Source organism: Trichomonas vaginalis, assembly GCF_026262505.1.
Source record: "Trichomonas vaginalis G3 chromosome Unknown ctg_36, whole genome shotgun sequence".
NCBI lineage: Eukaryota > Parabasalia > Trichomonadida > Trichomonadidae > Trichomonas > Trichomonas vaginalis.
In genome coordinates this window covers 26,850-46,375 of record NW_026529124.1, presented here as the reverse complement: position 1 = coordinate 46,375, position 19,526 = coordinate 26,850, and the positions used below count along the sequence as shown (strand labels likewise).

The 19,526-nt window shown below is 33.9% G+C and overlaps 8 protein-coding genes and 7 pseudogenes across 15 annotated transcripts, besides 2 other annotated features; 9 read left to right on the top strand and 6 right to left on the bottom strand.

Annotated features, from left to right (window-relative positions):
• Positions 1-4,172: part of a mobile genetic element that runs on past the window's edge.
• Positions 325-909, bottom strand: TVAGG3_1064480 (phage tail repeat-like family; the record flags this gene model as incomplete). The annotated part of the gene is made up of 1 exon (XM_051256134.1): positions 325-909. One exon carries the CDS (start codon positions 907-909, stop codon positions 325-327), a length of 585 nt encoding a protein of 194 aa, XP_051076644.1.
• Positions 929-1,081, bottom strand: TVAGG3_1064470 (uncharacterized protein; the record flags this gene model as incomplete). Its single annotated transcript, XM_051256133.1, has 1 exon — positions 929-1,081. The coding sequence occupies one exon, from the start codon at positions 1,079-1,081 to the stop codon at positions 929-931; it is 153 nt and encodes a 50-aa protein (XP_051076643.1).
• On the top strand, positions 1,613-2,250 carry TVAGG3_1064460 (annotated as a pseudogene). The gene has a single exon. A coding segment is annotated over exon 1 (638 nt).
• On the bottom strand, positions 2,476-2,898 carry TVAGG3_1064450 (phage tail repeat-like family; the record flags this gene model as incomplete). Its single annotated transcript, XM_051256132.1, has 1 exon — positions 2,476-2,898. One exon carries the CDS (start codon positions 2,896-2,898, stop codon positions 2,476-2,478), a length of 423 nt encoding a protein of 140 aa, XP_051076642.1.
• A 501-nt stretch (positions 4,173-4,673) lies between the features above and the next one.
• Positions 4,674-19,526: part of a mobile genetic element that runs on past the window's edge.
• TVAGG3_1064430 (protein of unknown function, DUF4107 family) lies at positions 5,278-5,523 on the bottom strand (the record flags this gene model as incomplete). The annotated part of the gene is made up of 1 exon (XM_051256131.1): positions 5,278-5,523. One exon carries the CDS (start codon positions 5,521-5,523, stop codon positions 5,278-5,280), a length of 246 nt encoding a protein of 81 aa, XP_051076641.1.
• Positions 6,959-7,410, top strand: TVAGG3_1064420 (annotated as a pseudogene). Its single transcript has one exon. A coding segment is annotated over exon 1 (452 nt).
• On the bottom strand, positions 7,810-8,211 carry TVAGG3_1064410 (uncharacterized protein; the record flags this gene model as incomplete). Its single annotated transcript, XM_051256130.1, has 1 exon — positions 7,810-8,211. One exon carries the CDS (start codon positions 8,209-8,211, stop codon positions 7,810-7,812), a length of 402 nt encoding a protein of 133 aa, XP_051076640.1.
• On the bottom strand, positions 9,124-9,336 carry TVAGG3_1064400 (uncharacterized protein; the record flags this gene model as incomplete). The annotated part of the gene is made up of 1 exon (XM_051256129.1): positions 9,124-9,336. The coding sequence occupies one exon, from the start codon at positions 9,334-9,336 to the stop codon at positions 9,124-9,126; it is 213 nt and encodes a 70-aa protein (XP_051076639.1).
• On the top strand, positions 9,918-10,597 carry TVAGG3_1064390 (annotated as a pseudogene). Its single transcript has one exon. A coding segment is annotated over exon 1 (680 nt).
• On the top strand, positions 11,465-12,892 carry TVAGG3_1064380 (annotated as a pseudogene). The gene has a single exon. A coding segment is annotated over exon 1 (1,428 nt).
• TVAGG3_1064370 lies at positions 14,359-14,994 on the top strand (annotated as a pseudogene). Its single transcript has one exon. A coding segment is annotated over exon 1 (636 nt).
• Positions 15,540-15,950, top strand: TVAGG3_1064360 (organellar and viral DNA polymerase type B; the record flags this gene model as incomplete). Its single annotated transcript, XM_051256128.1, has 1 exon — positions 15,540-15,950. One exon carries the CDS (start codon positions 15,540-15,542, stop codon positions 15,948-15,950), a length of 411 nt encoding a protein of 136 aa, XP_051076638.1.
• On the top strand, positions 16,039-16,475 carry TVAGG3_1064350 (annotated as a pseudogene). Its single transcript has one exon. A coding segment is annotated over exon 1 (437 nt).
• Positions 16,706-16,864, top strand: TVAGG3_1064340 (uncharacterized protein; the record flags this gene model as incomplete). Its single annotated transcript, XM_051256127.1, has 1 exon — positions 16,706-16,864. One exon carries the CDS (start codon positions 16,706-16,708, stop codon positions 16,862-16,864), a length of 159 nt encoding a protein of 52 aa, XP_051076637.1.
• Positions 18,061-19,143, top strand: TVAGG3_1064330 (annotated as a pseudogene). The gene has a single exon. A coding segment is annotated over exon 1 (1,083 nt).

Genomic DNA, 19,526 nt, shown 5'->3' with positions numbered 1-19,526 from the left:
TTGTTCGTCATGTTTCCAGTAGAATCTGGCAAAGCCGTCGTGTCCTTCAACTTGAGGTTCACTAACATCGAAAGGCATGTCCATAAGACGTTTTTTCTTCTAACCTCTCTAGTCTGTTTGGATAATTGGCACGTGCTGTTTCCAAATCCATTTCGTAGCGAAGACCAGCAATTTGTCATAGACTTTTATGGGTCTTCCCTTCCTATATTTAAAATTCTTCGAAACTCTCCAACCATATCTTTGCAACTCTGCTTTTATTCTAGCAGACTTTCTATCCATTCTATATGGGGGCATTTTTATAAAAATAAAAAAATATTTTTTTCTTTACTTTACATAACCGCCTGCTGCCATAAGTCTTTGACGCCAACCCATACCAGCTAATGAAGGTTGACTTGGTTTAGTTTGGAAACTAAACTTTGGTTTTGGTTTATCTTCAGTTTTTGGTTTTTCTTCTTCTATCGGTTTTTCGTCACTTTTCGGTTCCTCTGACTTTACTTCACTTGCAGGAACAGTTGTGTCGTCAACATCTTCATAAATATCATATGCCATTTGTTTTTGTTTTCCTTTCAACTTTTTGTGTTTGTTGTAAAGTTTAGAATATTTCGACTCTAAGTCAATGAGATGTTCTATAATGAACTGTTGGTCAGTGAAGTAAACTTTTCCATCTGTTGTCTCGAAAGCTCCTTCAGACTTCAATATTTTATTTGTGAGAGTCTGTTTCTTTTTTGAGATACTAGCCGTTCCATTTCTATGAAAAGTGACTTTATAGTTAGGGTTTGTATTTCCAGACCTGGCACTTTCTATTATTGAATTTTTCTCTTCATCTGTAAGTTCTTTGACAGGTTTTGACAATGGTTCTGAACTTTTTGTTTGTGGTGTCAAATCTACCGTTTCAACTTCTTCGGTCATTTCATCTCAGTAAAAAATTTTAGTTTGGTTTGTTTTCAACTGGTTGTTTAGGTTTTTTAAGTCGGTCTAAAACTTCCTGAGGTATAGGAAGAACTTGACAAACACGTGGTGTAACTGCTGGAAGCCGACAAATCCATCTTGAACTCATTTGTCTCAATGCTGTATTGTTCATTTCATCTCAGTAAAAAACTTTACATTCCCCACGTTTGAGGCGGTTGAGGTTGGTTATTGTTTACCCACTGTTGTGCATGGTTATATCCTCTGTTAAAGAATCTTTCACCTTGGTCCATATAGTGTCCTGCTTGGTTATAGTAGTCATTTGCTTTGTTATAATAGTTTCCTGCTTGTCTTCCTACATTGTCCATCCATCCTTGAACTTTTCCTCTTGTTTCAGGATTTGGAATAAGATTTGTTGCATCTCGTGCTACCTCCCAACCTTTCTGTACAGTTTGTATAATAGGTTGTGCTTTCTCTTTAAGTATACCTATTGTACTCAAAATCTTCTTTCCAATTCCAAATGCACCTCTGGCTATTGTTCCCACTGCGGGTAAAAATCTGGATGCGACTCCTGCTAATGCGCCAAATAAACCCATTTCTTATAGGGTAAAAAATGACGAATCCGAACAAGGACCCATATGTTTCTAAAGCGACAAAGAAAGCACTCATGATAAAAATCTTTAGTTCAACACCAAATGCTTGGTTTATGGATATCTTGGAAAACATTCCGAGAGTTAGAACAGATGGACCTCCATACTGGTTAATATTTGTTGGTCAAAACACAAGATACTGTGAAGCCATACCATTATGGTCCAAAAATATTTTAGATGTGAAAACTGCTTTGACAATATTCGTTGACAAATACCATCCAACAAAACTGACATCTGACTGTGAAAGTTCTTTCAAATCAGATGATGTAAAAAACTATCTGCGTTCAAAAAATGTAAACCAATATTTCATTGTCGACCAAAACCATTCTGCTCTTGGTGTCATTGACGGTTGTATAAAAATGTTAAGAGACTTAAACCAACCACAAGGTGGTGAAGCAAATGAAATGTCATATGACGACAAGTATAGACACTTCTCCATGGCAAAGATGAGACAAGTTTTAAATATTTACAATAACCGTAAACAAAAAGGTTTGGGAAACCACTCCCCCGAAGAAATGAAAAACAACCCTGACTTAGAGAAAGACTATATATTTAATAATTTAGTCAAAAGAGACAAACAAGAAAGAATGCCGGGCTTCAAACTTCAGAAAGGTGACAAAGTAAAAATAGAAATACCTAAACGCGACCCATATGAAAATACTATTGACTATGACAACAATGGGAACCCGACAGGTACTCACATTCGTGTTCGTAAAAATAGAAGAAAGTATACAAGAGAATATTATGAAGTTTTAGGCAAACATGGCAAAATGTACACACTGCAAGCAGAAGATAAAACTACTATTGTCAGACCTCGTTTCAAACTTGTCAAAGTTCAAGGTGGTATACTTTCAAAGACAGTTCCTAACAAATATAAGACAACTCCTGACGAATATGCTAAAGAAGTTGAAAATGACGACTAAGCAATTCTATACCATGCGTAAACTGTCATGTAAGGTGGCATGTATTCTTTACTTTGTCCCGTTGTTTGCGTATATCCTGAAACGAAATGTGTATGGTTTCCTTCTCCCTGAGTGTCACTCCAGTAACAATTTATAGCAAACTTAACGTCGTCTTTAACATCATATCCTTTACCTTTTGTCATTCCTGACCAATCCCAATATCTATGCTTATGCCAACCTGCTTGAGATGTACTTAAATCTATGTAGTGACTGTGTGCAGGTAAATTTTCACCTGAAATCGTTTTACTTCCACCTGTTTCCTTTGAAGAGTTTGCACAATACAAAAACCTGTCGACTATTTGTTCCCATGCACCAACACCAAACATTACTTGAGGACCTCTTGCTTCCATAGATGTATAAATAGAACCTACTGGGTTCATTAAATCAAACATATGAGATATTATAGGATTGTCTCTTTTGAACTTAAAATATAGTGCAGCTATTTCAGGTTTCTTCTGGTTTGTGTCAGAATATTTTTTATAATATAATCTTATGTTTTCAGGGTAGGTAAAATCTTGACTATAATATTTATTTCTGTCATCTGTATAATAATATACTATTCTCATTTTTTCTATTGCATTATATCTTTTATATCTATAATAATCTAAATATAATGTTAGCTTTTGTTCATCTACATGTGGTGTTCTGTCGTCATCTCCATAGTCATAATAATATGTGGTGCTGGAGCTGGGTCAGGCAATGTCATATCTGCCATTTCATAAACTCTTAAATATTTCTTTTGTTCGTCTCCATATAAGTTTAAGTAGCAGTTGTTGTCTATGGAACTTTAACTTGTGTACCATTATTCTTTTTATAGCTTACATACATTTCATTGTTATTTTTCGGAATGAGTTTATACCGTGTACCATTTTTTAAGGACTGTACAAACTGCCATCTAAAATATTTATTTTCTTCATTGACAGAAAAGTCACCAACAATAGTTTCAATATTTTTTGTTCCTATCAAACTTTGGTATATTTCATTGACATATGTTTTATCTGCTTTATTTTCAAGGCTAACGTTTAAGTCTGTTATTTCAGATATAGAATGTGTATGTCCAACGTCACTTTTCCTGTTTAAGGTTTCTTGTAAGTTTGTAATATCAGATATAGAATGTGTATGTCCAACGTCACTTTTCTTGTTTAAGGTTTCTTGTAAGTTTGTAATATCAGATATAGAATGTGTATGTCCAACGTCACTTTTCTTGTTTAAGTTTCTTGTAAGTTTGTAATATCAGATATAGAATGTGTATGTCCAACGTCACTTTTCTTGTTTAAGGTTTCTTGTAAGTTTGTAATATCAGATATAGAATGTGTATGTCCAACGTCACTTTCCTGTTTAAGGTTTCTTGTAAGTTTGTAATATCAGATATAGAATGTGTATGTCCAACGTCACTTTTCTTGTTTAAGGTTTCTTGTAAGTTTGTAATATCAGATATAGAATGTGTATGTCCAACGTCACTTTTCTTGTTTAAGGTTTCTTGTAAGTTTGTAATATCAGATATAGAATGTGTATGTCCAACGTCACTTTTCCTGTTTAAGGTTTCTTGTAAGTTTGTAATATCAGATATAGAATGTGTATGAGTCTTATCTGCTTTTGTCTCTAATGTTTCCTTAAGACTTGGTATTTGGTTAATATAATGTATATGAGTCTTTTTAGAATATTCGTTTTCAGCTCTTGTCACTTCACTTGACATTTTATTGTCAACATATGTTTTGTCTGCTAGTTCAGGATGAGTATGTTCTTTTGTTGCATAAGCATTGTTAGCTCTTTCTTCTTCTTTTGCTATTGCATCGTCTACATATTCTTTGTCAGCTTTGTTGTCAAATCTGCTTTCAAAAGAAGTTCATTTATAGGTTTCTCGTTTAAAGTTCCTTTTGTTGGATTTATACAGACAGTATGATTCTTATTGTCTTGAAACAGAAACTCATCTGTCATTGGGTTTATTGTCAGTTTTAAGTTTCCTTCTTTCAATGACTCAGATATCTTAGAATAGTTTGAAAAGTTTGTTGTGTTCTTATTTAGAGCTTGCATAATGAGTTGTCGGTTGTGTTGTATTTCTCTCATAGACGCTGTTTCATTTGACATTTTTATTATAGATAAAATATGCTTCCAATAGAAAAAGAAAATTCTAGAGTTGCTACAACTAAACCATAGTTAGTATACAAGTCATGGGTACGGCGGCACTGCGTTCCACCTTACCCAATACTTGTGAATTTGACACTTTACAAAGCCGCCAGCCACTTCACTAACGAACTCACTAATGTAAAAAATAAACGTTCTCACTATCGTTCTCACTAACGACTTCACTAATGTTCTCATAAATTTTCCTCAATATCTTCATCATCAGTGTTAACCCTATTGTAGTCATACTTGAAGCCATAAACTTTCTCTAACTTCTTAACGTACAATTTACATAACTTACCTTCGTCATCGTATGGTTTAATGATATAACTATTTCTATCTTTATACACAGTCAATGAAAAGTCAACTGGTCTCGGATGTATTTGAAAGAACATGTTATGCTCAGGAAGGAAGAATAAATGTTTAAATGTATGTTTGTTATACTGTGGAATTCGAATGAGTTGCTTTTGTTCTGTCATTTACATCCAAATAAAAATTTTCAGTAAAAATAAAAAATAAAATAAAAATTAATGATATCACCACCCTCACACGTATGAAAACATAGCACAAAAATAAATTTAGGTGAAGTGGTGAGATCTCACCTGTTTTTTCACCTCTTTTTCACCCTGTTGAATTCATTGCTTTATAACTCTCTTCCTTGGTTTCTTTTTAGTTGCTTTCTTCACGTCTGTCTCCAACTTGACTGTCTTTCTTCTTCGTCCGTAATGATACCAGTTACTCCCACCAGTCAATGGGTCAAATGGTCTTTCGTAAGGGTTTCCATACATTCCATAGGGACCATACGGAAGAACTACTGGTGGAGAAGAAACATTTTCTTTAGTTCCATCGACTCTATTTAAATGCATTGTTTCACCTTTCATCTGGTCATTAAAGTCTTTGCGTGTTTTGCAAACTCATCGTCCTTTCCTAAAGCATTTTCTGACTCAGTCGCAACCAAATTGGATGTTTTATTTATGACCCTATTTTATTTAATCTTAACTTCTTTGCAACCCAGCCTCCAATCTTCCCTTTATTTGCATCTAATGTCTTCGAAACCCTTCCTCCACTCATTTTATTTACTGCGTCATAAGCTCCAAGTGCTTTTGCTCCATGCTAATGCTTTTGTTTCCCATTGCGCCTAAAGCTGCCCAAGCTACCATTTACAACCATATTAAAATCATCTCTCTTCAATATTATCTCATAAAAGTTCTCGTTACTGGAGAAAGTCAATGAAACATAAGCGTTCTCACGGGCTTCGCCCTCACCGCTTTGCGGTCTATCTAACTTCTTTCTTATATCATCTATACGCTTCAAAATGTCTGAACAATTGCTAACATCTTCTACAACAGTTATTTCATCATGAATGACCTTCAAGAACAAGCTCATTTAATATGCTATTAAAATCATTTCAATAATGAGTCCATCCTTTCCGTCTTTGGTAGCACAATATCTTTCATTGAAGAAGGTTCGACAAGTCTTATGTTAAACTTACTGACAAAGTTTGTTATACTATAATGCTTCGGCGGCGAATACATGTAGTTTGAAAGACATAATATAGATTCTTCAGCAAATTCACTTATACTGGATTTTATAACAATGTTCTCACGAGACCAAATACCACCAATTGACAATCTTGTAAGCAATCCTGCTGAACCTTCTACTGTAAACGTCGATGGTAACATTCCACGAAGGTCATCTATTGACATCGTTGAGTCACTGTATTTAAATATTTTCTTAAAGCAATCGTCATTATCTAACCATGCAATAGCTTTGAAGTTTTCATTCGAATATACATCTGCTTCATTAAATGTAAAACCTGACTTCTTTGCAGAGACGACTTTAAAATCTATTGAGTTTGTTTCAAAATTATATGCTATGGTAACTTCTGAAGGTAATGGATGTCCTTCCGCAGTCAGTTGTTCTCTCACTACCGTTTGAAGCTTTGTATTAAAAACTTTCATGTCATCTCCTGTATCTAAGTTCACATACACAGCAACAGGAAAACTATCTTGCTTCTTTGTTTCATCATTATACCTCAAAACATTAAAGTTCTTCAATAATATTGTTCTTCCTGCTGGAATACTTCGAACCTGTCTGATTTCAATAGCTTTCTCACCTCCTACATACTCTACCCAGTGTCTTGGATATTCATAAGTATACTGACTTTCTTGAATTTTGGTAGGTTTCATCATAACGTGTTCATAGTATATCTTTATACTCTTGTCAGTTAGACTCGGTGCTATGTTCTGAATATTTCTGACTTGCATTTTTAATGGAGATAAAATGAAGCATTTAATACATGACGTAGATGAAGACATGAATGAAACTACAGACAAACTTAACTCTTCTCTCATTCTTCCTTTCAGCAAAGATTATGAGTTCTGTTCAAATGGTGTGTATTTCTATTGTGGAAAGATGGGTTCAGGTAAGACATTTAACCTCATTCGTCATATACTCATAACAGAACGTTTAGGAAACGACTCTTACTATGACCAAATCATTATATCAGCAACTTCAGACTCTATGGACTCAACAGCGAAAACATTTATGTCAAAAGTTCAAGCCTCTGTCGTTAAAGTTCCAGACAGTGAACTCATTGAATTTCTTCAACGTTACATTCGACATAAGAGGAAATATTATGCCATCGTTGAATTTATACAGTCAGGAATGCAAAAGACTTCTGAGGAGATGGAAAGAATTATTGACAAACACCACTTACGTCAATACTCAGGAGTTTACGATATGAAACGACTTACAAACTACATTCTATCAAAACTTTCAAAATACCCCTTCAAAAAGTATCCTTCAAACACTCTGCTCGTTTGTGACGACTTCGCCGGAAAAGGTTTAGTGTCAAAACCAGACTCACCATTAGCTAACATCATTACTAAAGTCAGACATTACCACTTAACTGTAGCAATACTTATGCAAACATGGAGGTTTTTAGCTTTAAACATAAAACGTCTCATAACTGACTTCGTTATCTTTCAAGGTTTCTCACGCTATGATATTGAACTCATTTGGAAACAGTCAGGTATAACATTACCTTTTGAAGAAATTTGGGAAGCATATAAGTCTCTCATCTCTCCTCGTTCATACCTTGAGATTCATATCATGACTAATACCATTAAAGTCAAAAATATTCCATGGGAACGACCAACATTGTTTTAAAGTTTAACCTTCAATTGACTGATGGTAAACAAATTCCATGCATCTCTGTCGCCATTTCTGTTAATATTTTTGCTGTCATTCATATCATCCACTTCCCCATCCGTTAGCTTTTGAGGATATGCGTTAGAATAGCTGTTCTTAAATGAAGGCTTTTCACCTTTGAGAGCATAAACTCTATAACTTTCTGCATACTTTATGTTTGAACCTCCTGAGCCATCATTGACATAAATTTTTATAGGCTTCCACCCTTTGTTCATGTTCCTGCTTCTTCCCTTAGCTCTTTTGTTCAGTAGTTCTACATCTTTATACACAGCACCTGTCTCAGTGAATTCAACAATATTTTCATTCGTTAGCTTTACATTCAAACCCTTGTCGAGTATATTGTTCATTTCATACATATAAAAGGTTTTTATTCTATATGAAATGAGAAGCAAATCCATCTTAGCTGGTGCCGTTAATGTTCCAATTGAACCAACATCAAATGTTGACTCACGAACGACAAACAATATTGTCATAAAGAACTATAGTTCAGAGTGTTTGAAAGAAAAAGAACCAGAACTTAAGATTCTGAATGGCGTGAATTTAAACTCAGCTTCAAACGCTAACGCTACATCAGATGTTAAGTTAGAGTATCCACCACTGGACCAAATTCTTTCAAGAGAAGCCAACGACAATCCTTACACAAATGTTCAAACAAATCCTTCAGATAACGTAGACCATTACCTTCTTCAGTTATACCAAACAATTTTACTCAAAGACGATAAGAAGCTTTTGACAAATCTTATAAGCAAGAACCAAATAATTCTAACAAAGGAGGACCTTGAAAATGTTATCTCACGAATAACAGGGAAACAATGTGTCATTGACTATCTCGACCCTGAAATCGAATGCTGTGGTCAAACTCCACTATTCATGAAAATAGGTAACATCCGCATCATTGAAACACCAGGAACTACAGGAGTTGAGTTTAAGTATAAATATTCGAACGAGTATACAAAACTTTCAACAGAATATAAACTTTGTTTGAAATATGTTTTAGTAAATTAAAGCAGTCAGGAGGGCTCTTTGAGCCCATCTTGGCGCTTTGCGCCGTCAGTCAAAAAAATTTCAAGTTAGCAATTTGTAATATCTATCCAAAACTTCTTCAACAGTATCGAACTCATCTTCATAATGCAAACCTAATCTTATTGACTTGGTGCAGTTTTCACTAACACAATATTTTTCTGTTCTCTTGACTGACATAACTAACTCATTTGTTTCATCAAACAGCAACAACCAAAGTTCATGACCTAATACATAACATTCATACTTTATATTTTTAGCTCTGAGTTCTCTTGTAAGCTGTTGCATTTAATATTTTCTAAAAAGTCAACTTCAACAGTCATTCGCACTGGTGCCTTCAGTTCTACAGGCTCTCCTTGAAAGTCAACAAGTCTGAATTGCATGTCTTTCAAATTATGAGGACTAATGCGAACCCATTTACCTAAATGAGTTGCTATGACAGGAACGTTTGGAATGAACATTGAATTGACTGCATAACAGAAGGATTTATATTCTACTGAACCTTTACTATTAACTCCTGAAATGCCTGTGACATTAGCTATTTTAGACTCAATGTACAAACAATTACCATAACATACGTATGGAACAGATTTCATCTCAATCGTTTTGTCAACACTTTTCAAAGGAAATGTCATATGGTATGCACCCAAAAGAAGTTGTACTCTATGACTCATTCTTGGTATCTTAAACTCCTTCGCATAACTGAACTTCAAAACTCCTGCAATAAGTTTAACATTCATTAAGTTTTCTTCGTTATCCTTGTTTATTGTAGTATTTATGAGAGCATTTAACACTCCAGCTAATGTTTCCATCTTATATTCTACATTATTGTGAAATCTTATTTCGTGCTTCTTTCCATCTATTTCAATCTCCATGAAATCTGTTTCATCTGTTATAACGAATGAAGCGATAGTATTGAAGTCAACCATTCTGAATGCAAGCGCCTCATTCTGTAGACCTAAGTTTGTTTGTAGCTTTACTGTCCCGTATTCGTTTGGGTCTGTACTTTGCAAATAGAACAACATTTTATTCTCATTAAAATATGAGTATAGCTGCATATGCGTATGAAGCTGACAGAGCTAAACGTTTATATTTTGGTCAATACTCTCTCACACTTACTGACAAATATATTGTTATCACTGATGGAAATACTGAGAAATACATAACATGGAAGGACTATGAAAAGTTTGACCCTATTTTAACTCCATGTACTATGCCGTTTATAAAGGACGGTGAAATTATTGAAAAAGATAATACAACCGTATATAGGTCTGTTTATGAAGCATTAGAATATATGTTGAATCATAACCCAAAAAGATTTGACCCAAGCACTACACCATGTGCAATGCCTTTTATTAAGGACGGTGAAATCGTAAGAGTTCCGGATTCAACGGTTTACACAGCTGTTCAAAACAGTTTACAAAACATTTTAGCGAATATCTTTAATTCAGAAACTACAGAAATAAAATTACCATATATAACAGATGCTAAAGAAATTAAATCAAAAACGACAACATTATTTACGTCACTTAATGATTTAATGACTTATATCATTAATATTCCTGCACCAACTACAGCATTTGATCCAAACTCGACGGTTTGCAGTGTACCTTTCATAAATGACAGTTCATTAATTACTTTAAGGGATTCGACAGTAAATGAATCATTAAAGGCGTCATTAATGAAAATCATTGATTTTAATTCATTCACGAATACATATAATTCATTCATTAATGTTTCATATGCTTCTAAAGAAGGTGAGCCAAAAACTATCGATAAAGCGGTGTATGAAATAAAAGCATCAACGACGAAATTGAATTCGTTAACTTTTGACGGTGATAGTTTCGTTAATGACATAACATCGGGGAAAACAATTTTAACGAAAGAATACTTAAAATCTCATGTTAGTGAGTTCGTTGAAATTGAAAAAGAAGGTGGAATTAAGTTCGATCCACTGAATTTCATTTTCAGCTTAGCGAATGCGGGTGTTAGTTTCGCTGAATGGACAACTATACAGAGTGAAATAAATGCAATATGGACGTTTTTGGGGTCAAAAGCGGGAATGGGTGAGCTTGTAAATGCTGCAAGAACATTAGGTGAAACAGGAAATTTTGTAGATGGTTTTAAAAGACTTGTTTCAAATGTTTTAACAAACACAAAGAAATTATTTAGATATACCGTACATAACGGACGATTTTCGAACAGATAGCAACAAACCCTCCGGTTATGGCTGCGTTGATGATGGTTAGAGATATAAAACCACGTAACGACGGGAACGAAGAACATGAACAACAGGATACTGGTCGGGTTATTCGAGACATTAAAAACGTGTATCCTGAAGTTATTGATTTATTTAGAGGAGTTAATGATTCAATTTCAAAACATTCTATAACCCTCGATGAAGAGAATAAATTAACAGATTATATATTCGTCATTATTGCAGAATTAATGAAGAGAATAAATGAAAAAGGAATTGGTGATATCATTAATGTCAGCGATGTAATGATGAAAAGAAATTTTGACTCATTATTTACAAAACCGAAAACAGAATATAGTCTTTATGACGTAATTACCGAATTAATGAAAAAGATTAATGATAATAAGAGTTCTGGCGGAAGAGGTGAATTAGAAGTGAATGATGTTAATGAGAAATTAGCCGAAAAAGCAGACAAAAATGAGCTTTTAGCTCTGAGTGATAAAGTCAAGAACCACGTTCATTATATAACTTCAGACGAACAGATTATAACGGACTACCATGGATATTTAACACAGGATGAACAAATAAGCACTGAAGATGTTAATGAAAGAAGATATAAATACATTCGTGCTAAAGGTTATGACATAAGCTGTACTGTACAGTATGACACAGGTAAAGCACCAGAAGCATTTGGTTATAACAATGAAATTTATGCTTCATACTTCTTTGTTAACGGTGTATTAGTTGAACCAAGATTTACTTTGAGAGTTAAGGCAAAAATAACTTTTGAAGATGCTATTAAAAGTAAAGCTGACAAAGTTGAACTTGACGCAATGAACAAAGTTTTGAAATCTCATAAACACAATATCTCCGATATAAATGAACTTCAAGCTACATTAAATAGTAAAGCTGACAAGAACCATACACATGAATCCTTCACTACTGTTAGAGCAGACGACATAATATTGAACTATACCCTTGGTTCAAGTGCACCTTTAGAGAATCCAAGTACAAGCGTAAAAGATACACTAAACTCCTTAAATAGTAAATGTATGAACATTGAAGGTCATGCCAGAAACTTTGAAACACATGAACTACCAGCAATGTTAGATAAGAAAGCTGACAAAGAACATACACATAAATCCTTCTCAACTGTTGCTATAGAAAGTATTGAAGGAACGGTTGGCGGAACTGGTGGGGATGCATTATATTATAAACCTCCTAACTTTCCACAAGGTTTAACATCGAATGAAAACATAACAACGAAGAAAGAAATTAGCTGTAAAAATGTTTATGTCATGGATGATGAAAATAATGTTAAATTCACTGCTCAAGATTTATATGATAAGAAAGCAGACAAAACAGAGCTTCAAACATTAAAGACTGAAATACTTCAAACATTATATCCTATATGCTCTATTTATACGTCAATGAACTCAACAAATCCAGCAAGTGTTTTAGGTTTTGGTACGTGGCAGCGGATTGTAGATAAATTCTTATACTGTGCTAACTCTTCAAAGCAAACAGGAGGTTCGAAGAAAATTTTAGAAGCAAACCTTCCACCACATAAGCACACAGGAACTACAAACTTTTCTGGCGACCATACACACTCATTAAGAGACCACCCATTATACAACTCAGAGTATGAAGCTGGCAATGACGTTTTATCTCCATCTTATAACAATGCAGCAAAAAAGATTTTTCGACCAACTGAACCGGGAGGAAATCATTCACACACTTTCACAACAAATCCAACAGGTTCAGGTGCAGATTATATGCCACCATTTGTGACTATATTCGCATGGTACCGCGTTCAATGAACGCGCTTGAGCCTAGAATAAAATCTTTAACTTTACATAAATGAGCTTGAAAGAAGTATTCGAACAACATCCATGGAGGTCATTTAAGAAGTTCAATGAAGCTGCAAAGAGTTGGGGATTTACTAACAGAGCTGAAGTGAAAAGGTTCTTTGACAAAAATGTTGTACATCAAACAAAAATAAACCCTTACGACTACTTTTTACCAATTTACTCCAACACTCCTGACGCATACCAATTTGACACTCTCATTCAAAGCAGAAAAGGAGGACATAAAACATTCCTCATCTTCATTAATGTTAACACTCGTAAAGCATATGCATATCCAATGAAAAATAAAGGAACTCGTGAAGTTTAAGAGTTTTACAAAAGTTTGTGGCAGAACATAGCCCAAGTACTTTAACATCAGACCAAGACAGTGCATACCTCAGCAATGAAATCACAGATTTTCTCATTAAGCATAACATAACTCACTACACTACTGAAGACCATAACCATAACATACTCGGCATCATAAACCGCTTCATAAGAACGCTCAGAGATTTAAACCAAGAGCGAGACTTTACCGAAGAAACAATGAAACATTTTCTCGAAGTATATAATTCCTCAACACATTCTACAACAGGACATACACCAAATTCAATGACACAACAACAAGAAGAAAAGTATATACAAAAGAAACGAAGTCAAACACAAAATATCAGAAATTCAACACAATTTACCTCATTCCTGGTACAAAAGTTCGTGTAGTTCTTGACGACAAACCGTTGACAAAGAAACGTTTAAGGTTAAGTAGAAACTATTATATCGTAGACTCTACGCAAGGTAATGGATATCTTATAAAAGCTGCTGACGACTCTATTGCGTTTTACCTCGTCACAAATTAGTCGAAAGTAGTAATGGCAAACTTGCTGAAACCATTGACGAAGCAAAGCGAGGAGTGGTTATTGAAATACTTGGCTATAACATAAACGATGACACTTATAAAGTAAGATATGAAGGAGGCGTTGAAGATGTTATACCATCTAAGAACTTGAGAGAGTCAAAGTCAACACATCTGGGACCATTAGAGCGGGAGTACTGGAAAGACAAAAATAAGCCAGAAAGAATAAGAAAATTCTTCTAAACTTTTTCATTAGATGTAAATCAGACATGAATGAGAACAGTCATGATATCATTAATGGTACCATTTATTTTTGTCATAAATTTACACCAAAAATATATTTTAGGTGAAGAGGTGAGATCTCACCCGTTTTCTCACCTGTTTTCTCACATGTTTTCTCACCCTCACGAATTTTCATGAATTTCCTTAAGATAGAAAAATAAAGTTAGTTTTAAAATTATTTATTTTTTTATTTTGTATAAAAGATATGATTTCAACAATCGGCACAACAACAATTCAAGCCACGAACGGCGGGACTCTGTCCACAACTACAGCACCAAACTCGCTAGTCATGAATCCTACGTCAATGTTGGTAGAGATGAAAAGCTTTATTCCTTCTTCATATACTTTTGAAACAGAAATCCAGAAGATAAAGCAAGAACTTTTAACAAGTAATTTAGACTGTAGTGCGAAAGATGAAACAAATGAACAGTATCTTTATGAAATGGAGGACCTCATCGACCATTTGCCTAAACTACCTGAAATTCAGCAGCAAAAACTAACTATTCCTGAATTCGACGAAATTGAAGTCAAAGCAACTGACTCAGTAGAAATTAAGAAATTCATACGTAAAGTAAATTATGAATTCCTTGGTTTTCATTGCAACCATAAAGTTATGGACAAAGATTGCGACATGGTTTATAAAAATATTTCTGACCTTTACAAATCCGAAGAATTTAAGACATACGATAACTTTGTTTCATTAGTTGCAAAATGTGTATGGCAGATAAGAGATAAAGATAGAAGAGGTAAGGTATGGAATGAACAGATAAAACCAGCAGCTTTTGAGTTAAAGAAAACCATTGACGCCTTAGTTGTTCTAGCTGGTTTTATTTCAATGTATAACGCAAAAACGATGCCGCAATGTTCAAAATGTAAAGCAGCAATAAGAAAATATAACTACTCAGTCAAAGAGATAGAAAGAATGCGAAACGACTATGCAGACTTAAAGAAAGAAGCAGAAAAGCCAGCAGAAGATAAAATGGATATGTTGACATTTCTTAATAAAAACTATCCAACAGCAGAAGATTTCCTTCTGTCTGACGTCAAGAAGAAATATAAAGAAACTTTCGGCATTGTTAAAACTTTTGATGTACTAAAAGAAGAAATAGAAGCTACGAAATTGTTTAGGATTTCAAATATACATCGTACAATTCATGTAAAACGCTTGTGAAAAAAGAGGTGAAAAAACAGGTGAGATCTCACCTCTTCACCTCAACATTATTTTTATTGAATTCAGCACAAAAATAATGAATTTCATTAGTTATTTTGTATGTAAAGACAGTAATGACAAACATTGAGTTTGAAACAGTTAGAAAGATAGACAATGACACCAAAGTGGTTAGAATAGGTGATTTAAACGTAAGATACTCAAAGAAATACAACAAATATTCTTTGTCAGACATTATATCTCCATCTGGAAAGAAAACAAACGACTGGGTTAGAAATGCTTCAACTCAGAAAATTTTGACAAGAAATCCTGAGCTTATGATATCAGTAGCATTTCATGGAACAAGAGCATATCTTATAGACAAAAGTCTTATACCAATAGTTTTGTTATGGTTAGACCCAGTTGTTGGATATAACTTCATAACATATGGTTCATTCGATACGGAACGTTGCAGTGAAGGCTTACTTTACATCGTTCAGAAACCGAAGGACTTCAACACAAAAAGATATAAGATAGGAAGGACATATAATATAACTCAAAGATATGACAGTACAGTCAATAGAGTCAAGGTTGTGTTTGTTAATGATATGAGAGCTGCTGAAACAGAACTGCTTGAAGTTTTTGAGAAAATGTATGGTGCTCCCACGAAAGGTAAAGAAACGTTTGAAGTAGATGAGATAGATAAAGCTATAAAATTATTTGACGAAGTTGCTGAAAAATACATGTAAAGCGTTTATTTTTGGTCTTTTGTGAAAGTCAGAAAATAAAGTTAGTTTTATTTTTATTTATTTTTTTATTTTGTATGTAAAGACAGTAATGACAACATCAGAGAACACAACAACAGTTATAGTCCATGAAGCTATAAATGAAGAATACGAATACATACAATATAACAAACAACTTCGCTCATTCGTTCGGTCAAAGACGATATGTACCAAATGCAAAGTATAATGAATGCTCTTCGTTCTACAAAGCAAGCATATCATTGGTTTGAAAACCAACAGACAAAAGAACTTTTAGAAGAATTTCCTCATATGATTGCTTCCCTCGGAAAACCGAGAGAAGAGATTCCGTACGAAAATCGCAAGAATTTGGCTCCTGGTTTGAAAGGTTATTATGTTCATAGACTTTTAGTAAATGCTGTAGCAATGTGGGCTTCACCTCGTTATGCTTGTTATATTTTCATGATGTTAGATGAACTATATAAAGCAGAACGTGGAGAGATGGAAAAGAAACTTCAAGCAAAAGATGAAGTCATTGAATCCAAAGACAAAAGCATACAGAAAAGAATACCGCGTTCGTACCAAAAGGAAAGGAAAAGAGTTATAAGTATATGATATATACTGAAGAGTTGGAGAAAGAAGAAGATAAAGATATGGTTATGTTGCATTTAGTCAGAAGAAACAACAAGAGCTTTTATGACTTAGCTAAAATATATAAATCTGACAGAAACTGGTTCTATCGTGAAAACTTACCGATTTCAATGACACCGAATGAGCAAATAAAGGAAATTGTCAAAAATACTCTTCCTCAAACACACTATGACATCAAAGGTTGCACAATACTTACATTCAAAGAAGACTTAACATTACTGAAGGAAAAAATAACAGAATATTTCGATAACTTCAAAGAGGAAGAATAAAAAAATCTAAGCTAATTTTATTTTTTTTATAAAATTTTATCTCATATGAAAGAACATGAATTTAGAATATTCGGAACTCATGACAGAAGAAGAGAACGAACAACATGTAAAAGATTATGCAAAATTTCTGAAGACATACAAAGCATTTAAACAATATCTAAATGCTTCTAAAGATTATGCAAAATTTCTGAAGGTATATAAAGCTTATGAAAAAGCGTATGAAAAGTTTATACATTGGGGAATTGTTGTAAAATATCGATATGAAGACTAACCAAAAATATATTTTTGCTTAAATAGCTTCAGGGTCTATTTCTTCAACCATTTCACTTCCTTCGTCAATGTCAATAGAAGCTTCTTCAACCTTTGGTAAGAATTTCTGTATAACATCTTTGTTCGTTATTGTCTTCAGAGATGAAGGATAATATTTCACATTTGTTTCACCCTTCTTATATTCTTTCTGTTCGGAAAGATTTAAAGCAATACTGAAGAAGTCAATTAGAGTTCTTTATACAGTATAATGAGTATCTTTGACATTCACGAAGAAACTCTTTTGTTTCAAAACTACTGCTAACTCTTGTGAAGTATAACGTTTGCGGTCAATGACGATAGCTAATGGTCTGACATACTGACCAAACTTAGATTCTTTCACAAACTTCTTGTTAAAGATAACATTAACATTTGAAGCATTATTGAACTCATTCTTGATGGCAGTAGCGAGAGCATTGTATGAAAAGAACTTGCAATCTTGCATGTGTTTCATTAAAATAAAAATATTAAATTATTTTGAAAAATAACTTAAAAAATCTAATCTAATTTTTTCAAAAAATATTTTTTTATTTCCTACTAAAGATGTATCGGAAGTTGTCTAAGTTAGAACACTCGGAAATAAAACAACTTCTTACAGAAGCTAACATAGAGTAGCAAAACATTACGCAACAAACAAAAAAGCACTCGCTGACTTCATTAAAGACTATAATGGTGCAATAAGTTATGATAGAATTCATGAGTTCATAAAGCCGCAACGCGGCGAGGACGAAGTCCATGCAAGAGCATTTCCTTTAAATGACGTTGCTATTGACTTATATCATAGACGTTCAGTACCTCATGAAGTAAGAAGAGAAATGTTTGACATAACAAATGCAAACGTTGGTGAAACAAGAAGAAGAGACGACACACTGAAACAACAGAGAAGAGAGATGTTTAAGAGCGCTATAGAACAAGTTCGCAAAGCTAACGATGTCATTCGTTCCATTGACGACAAACCAAAAGAAGGTGAGAGATGGTTAAAGAAAGATGAAGAGAATAGGAAGAGAAATGTGAAGTCAGGCAATAGACTCATTGACTTTAACATCGAAGCTTTAGATGAACCAAACAGAGACTACTTACACAAACATTTCGGTAAGGTTTTCATGAGACTCTTAGAGAAAATTAAAATAAACTCACAACAGAGATGGATGGTATGTTATAAACTTGGTGGAAAGTATGAATGTTCTACGTTAAACCTCAATAATATTGGAACATTACTACATCAGCTCTTGAAGGAGAACTTTATATCAGAGATAGAAGCAAATGCTGCAGGTATTGTTGAAATGCACTATGACTTCTTCTTGACAAACATAAAGAATCTTACTGAAATAAAGATGTATGATTTAACAGAATATGAAGGCTTAACGATGTCAGATGTAAAGAAAGGCAAACCAAAAAAGAGACCATATAGAGATGAAAGCACACTGACAAATGACCAGAAAGCCATTTTGGAAGCTCTTAAGCAAACAGGAAACCCAGCACTTATAGAAAGCTTTTGGAAAGATAATGGTGAAAAGAAGTTTTATAAGAAGAGAAGCGGTCAGTTCTGGAAGTATCTTTGCACATTACCTATAAATCTTGAGCGCTACCAAATCTTCAATGAATGAACAAAAGAACTGCAACACTTATGACAGAAGACAATTGTTTCGTTTATGCTTGCATTCAGGCTGGAGTAGATGGAGAGACTATTGACCACATGAGAGAAGTCATTCGTGTTAGAGACTTTCCTCAAAGTAAAGTACAAGAAATTTCTGACGCAACAGGTATAGCATTTAATGTTACCATTGGTTATTCAATGACTCAAGACATAATGAAATAAAGAGATACATACCAAAAGAATGTGAAACTGTTCGAACTATTGACTTACTTCTTGTTGAAGACCACTACATGCTAAATGAAAGATTACCAATGACAACATATTTCATTCGCAACTATATAGAAATTCTCAAAGCTTGTGGTGGAATGAACATTGAGAAACAAATGAAGATTTATACAAAGAGAGAAGATAAATATGTAGTTCGTTATGATAGAACAACACCGTTATGGGATGTTATGAAAACATTGTGGGAGTGCAAATATTTCGAACCTATTTCTTATGGAGAACTTTTCACATATACGACTGACTTATATAAACAGAACCTTGCACCATTTAAAGATTTGACATATGCTCCAAAGTATTGTGTACAACTGAAGAAGAAAGCCGAGTCAAAAGAAGTAAATAAAAATAAGTGCAAGTTCATTCCTGAGCACGTTTTCTTTGCTGACTTTGAGTGCAGTACCGATGGCTTTCATAAAGCTTTTAACATATGTTACGACAGTGAAGATGGTTCAGTGAGTGAAAGCATTTGGGGTCAGA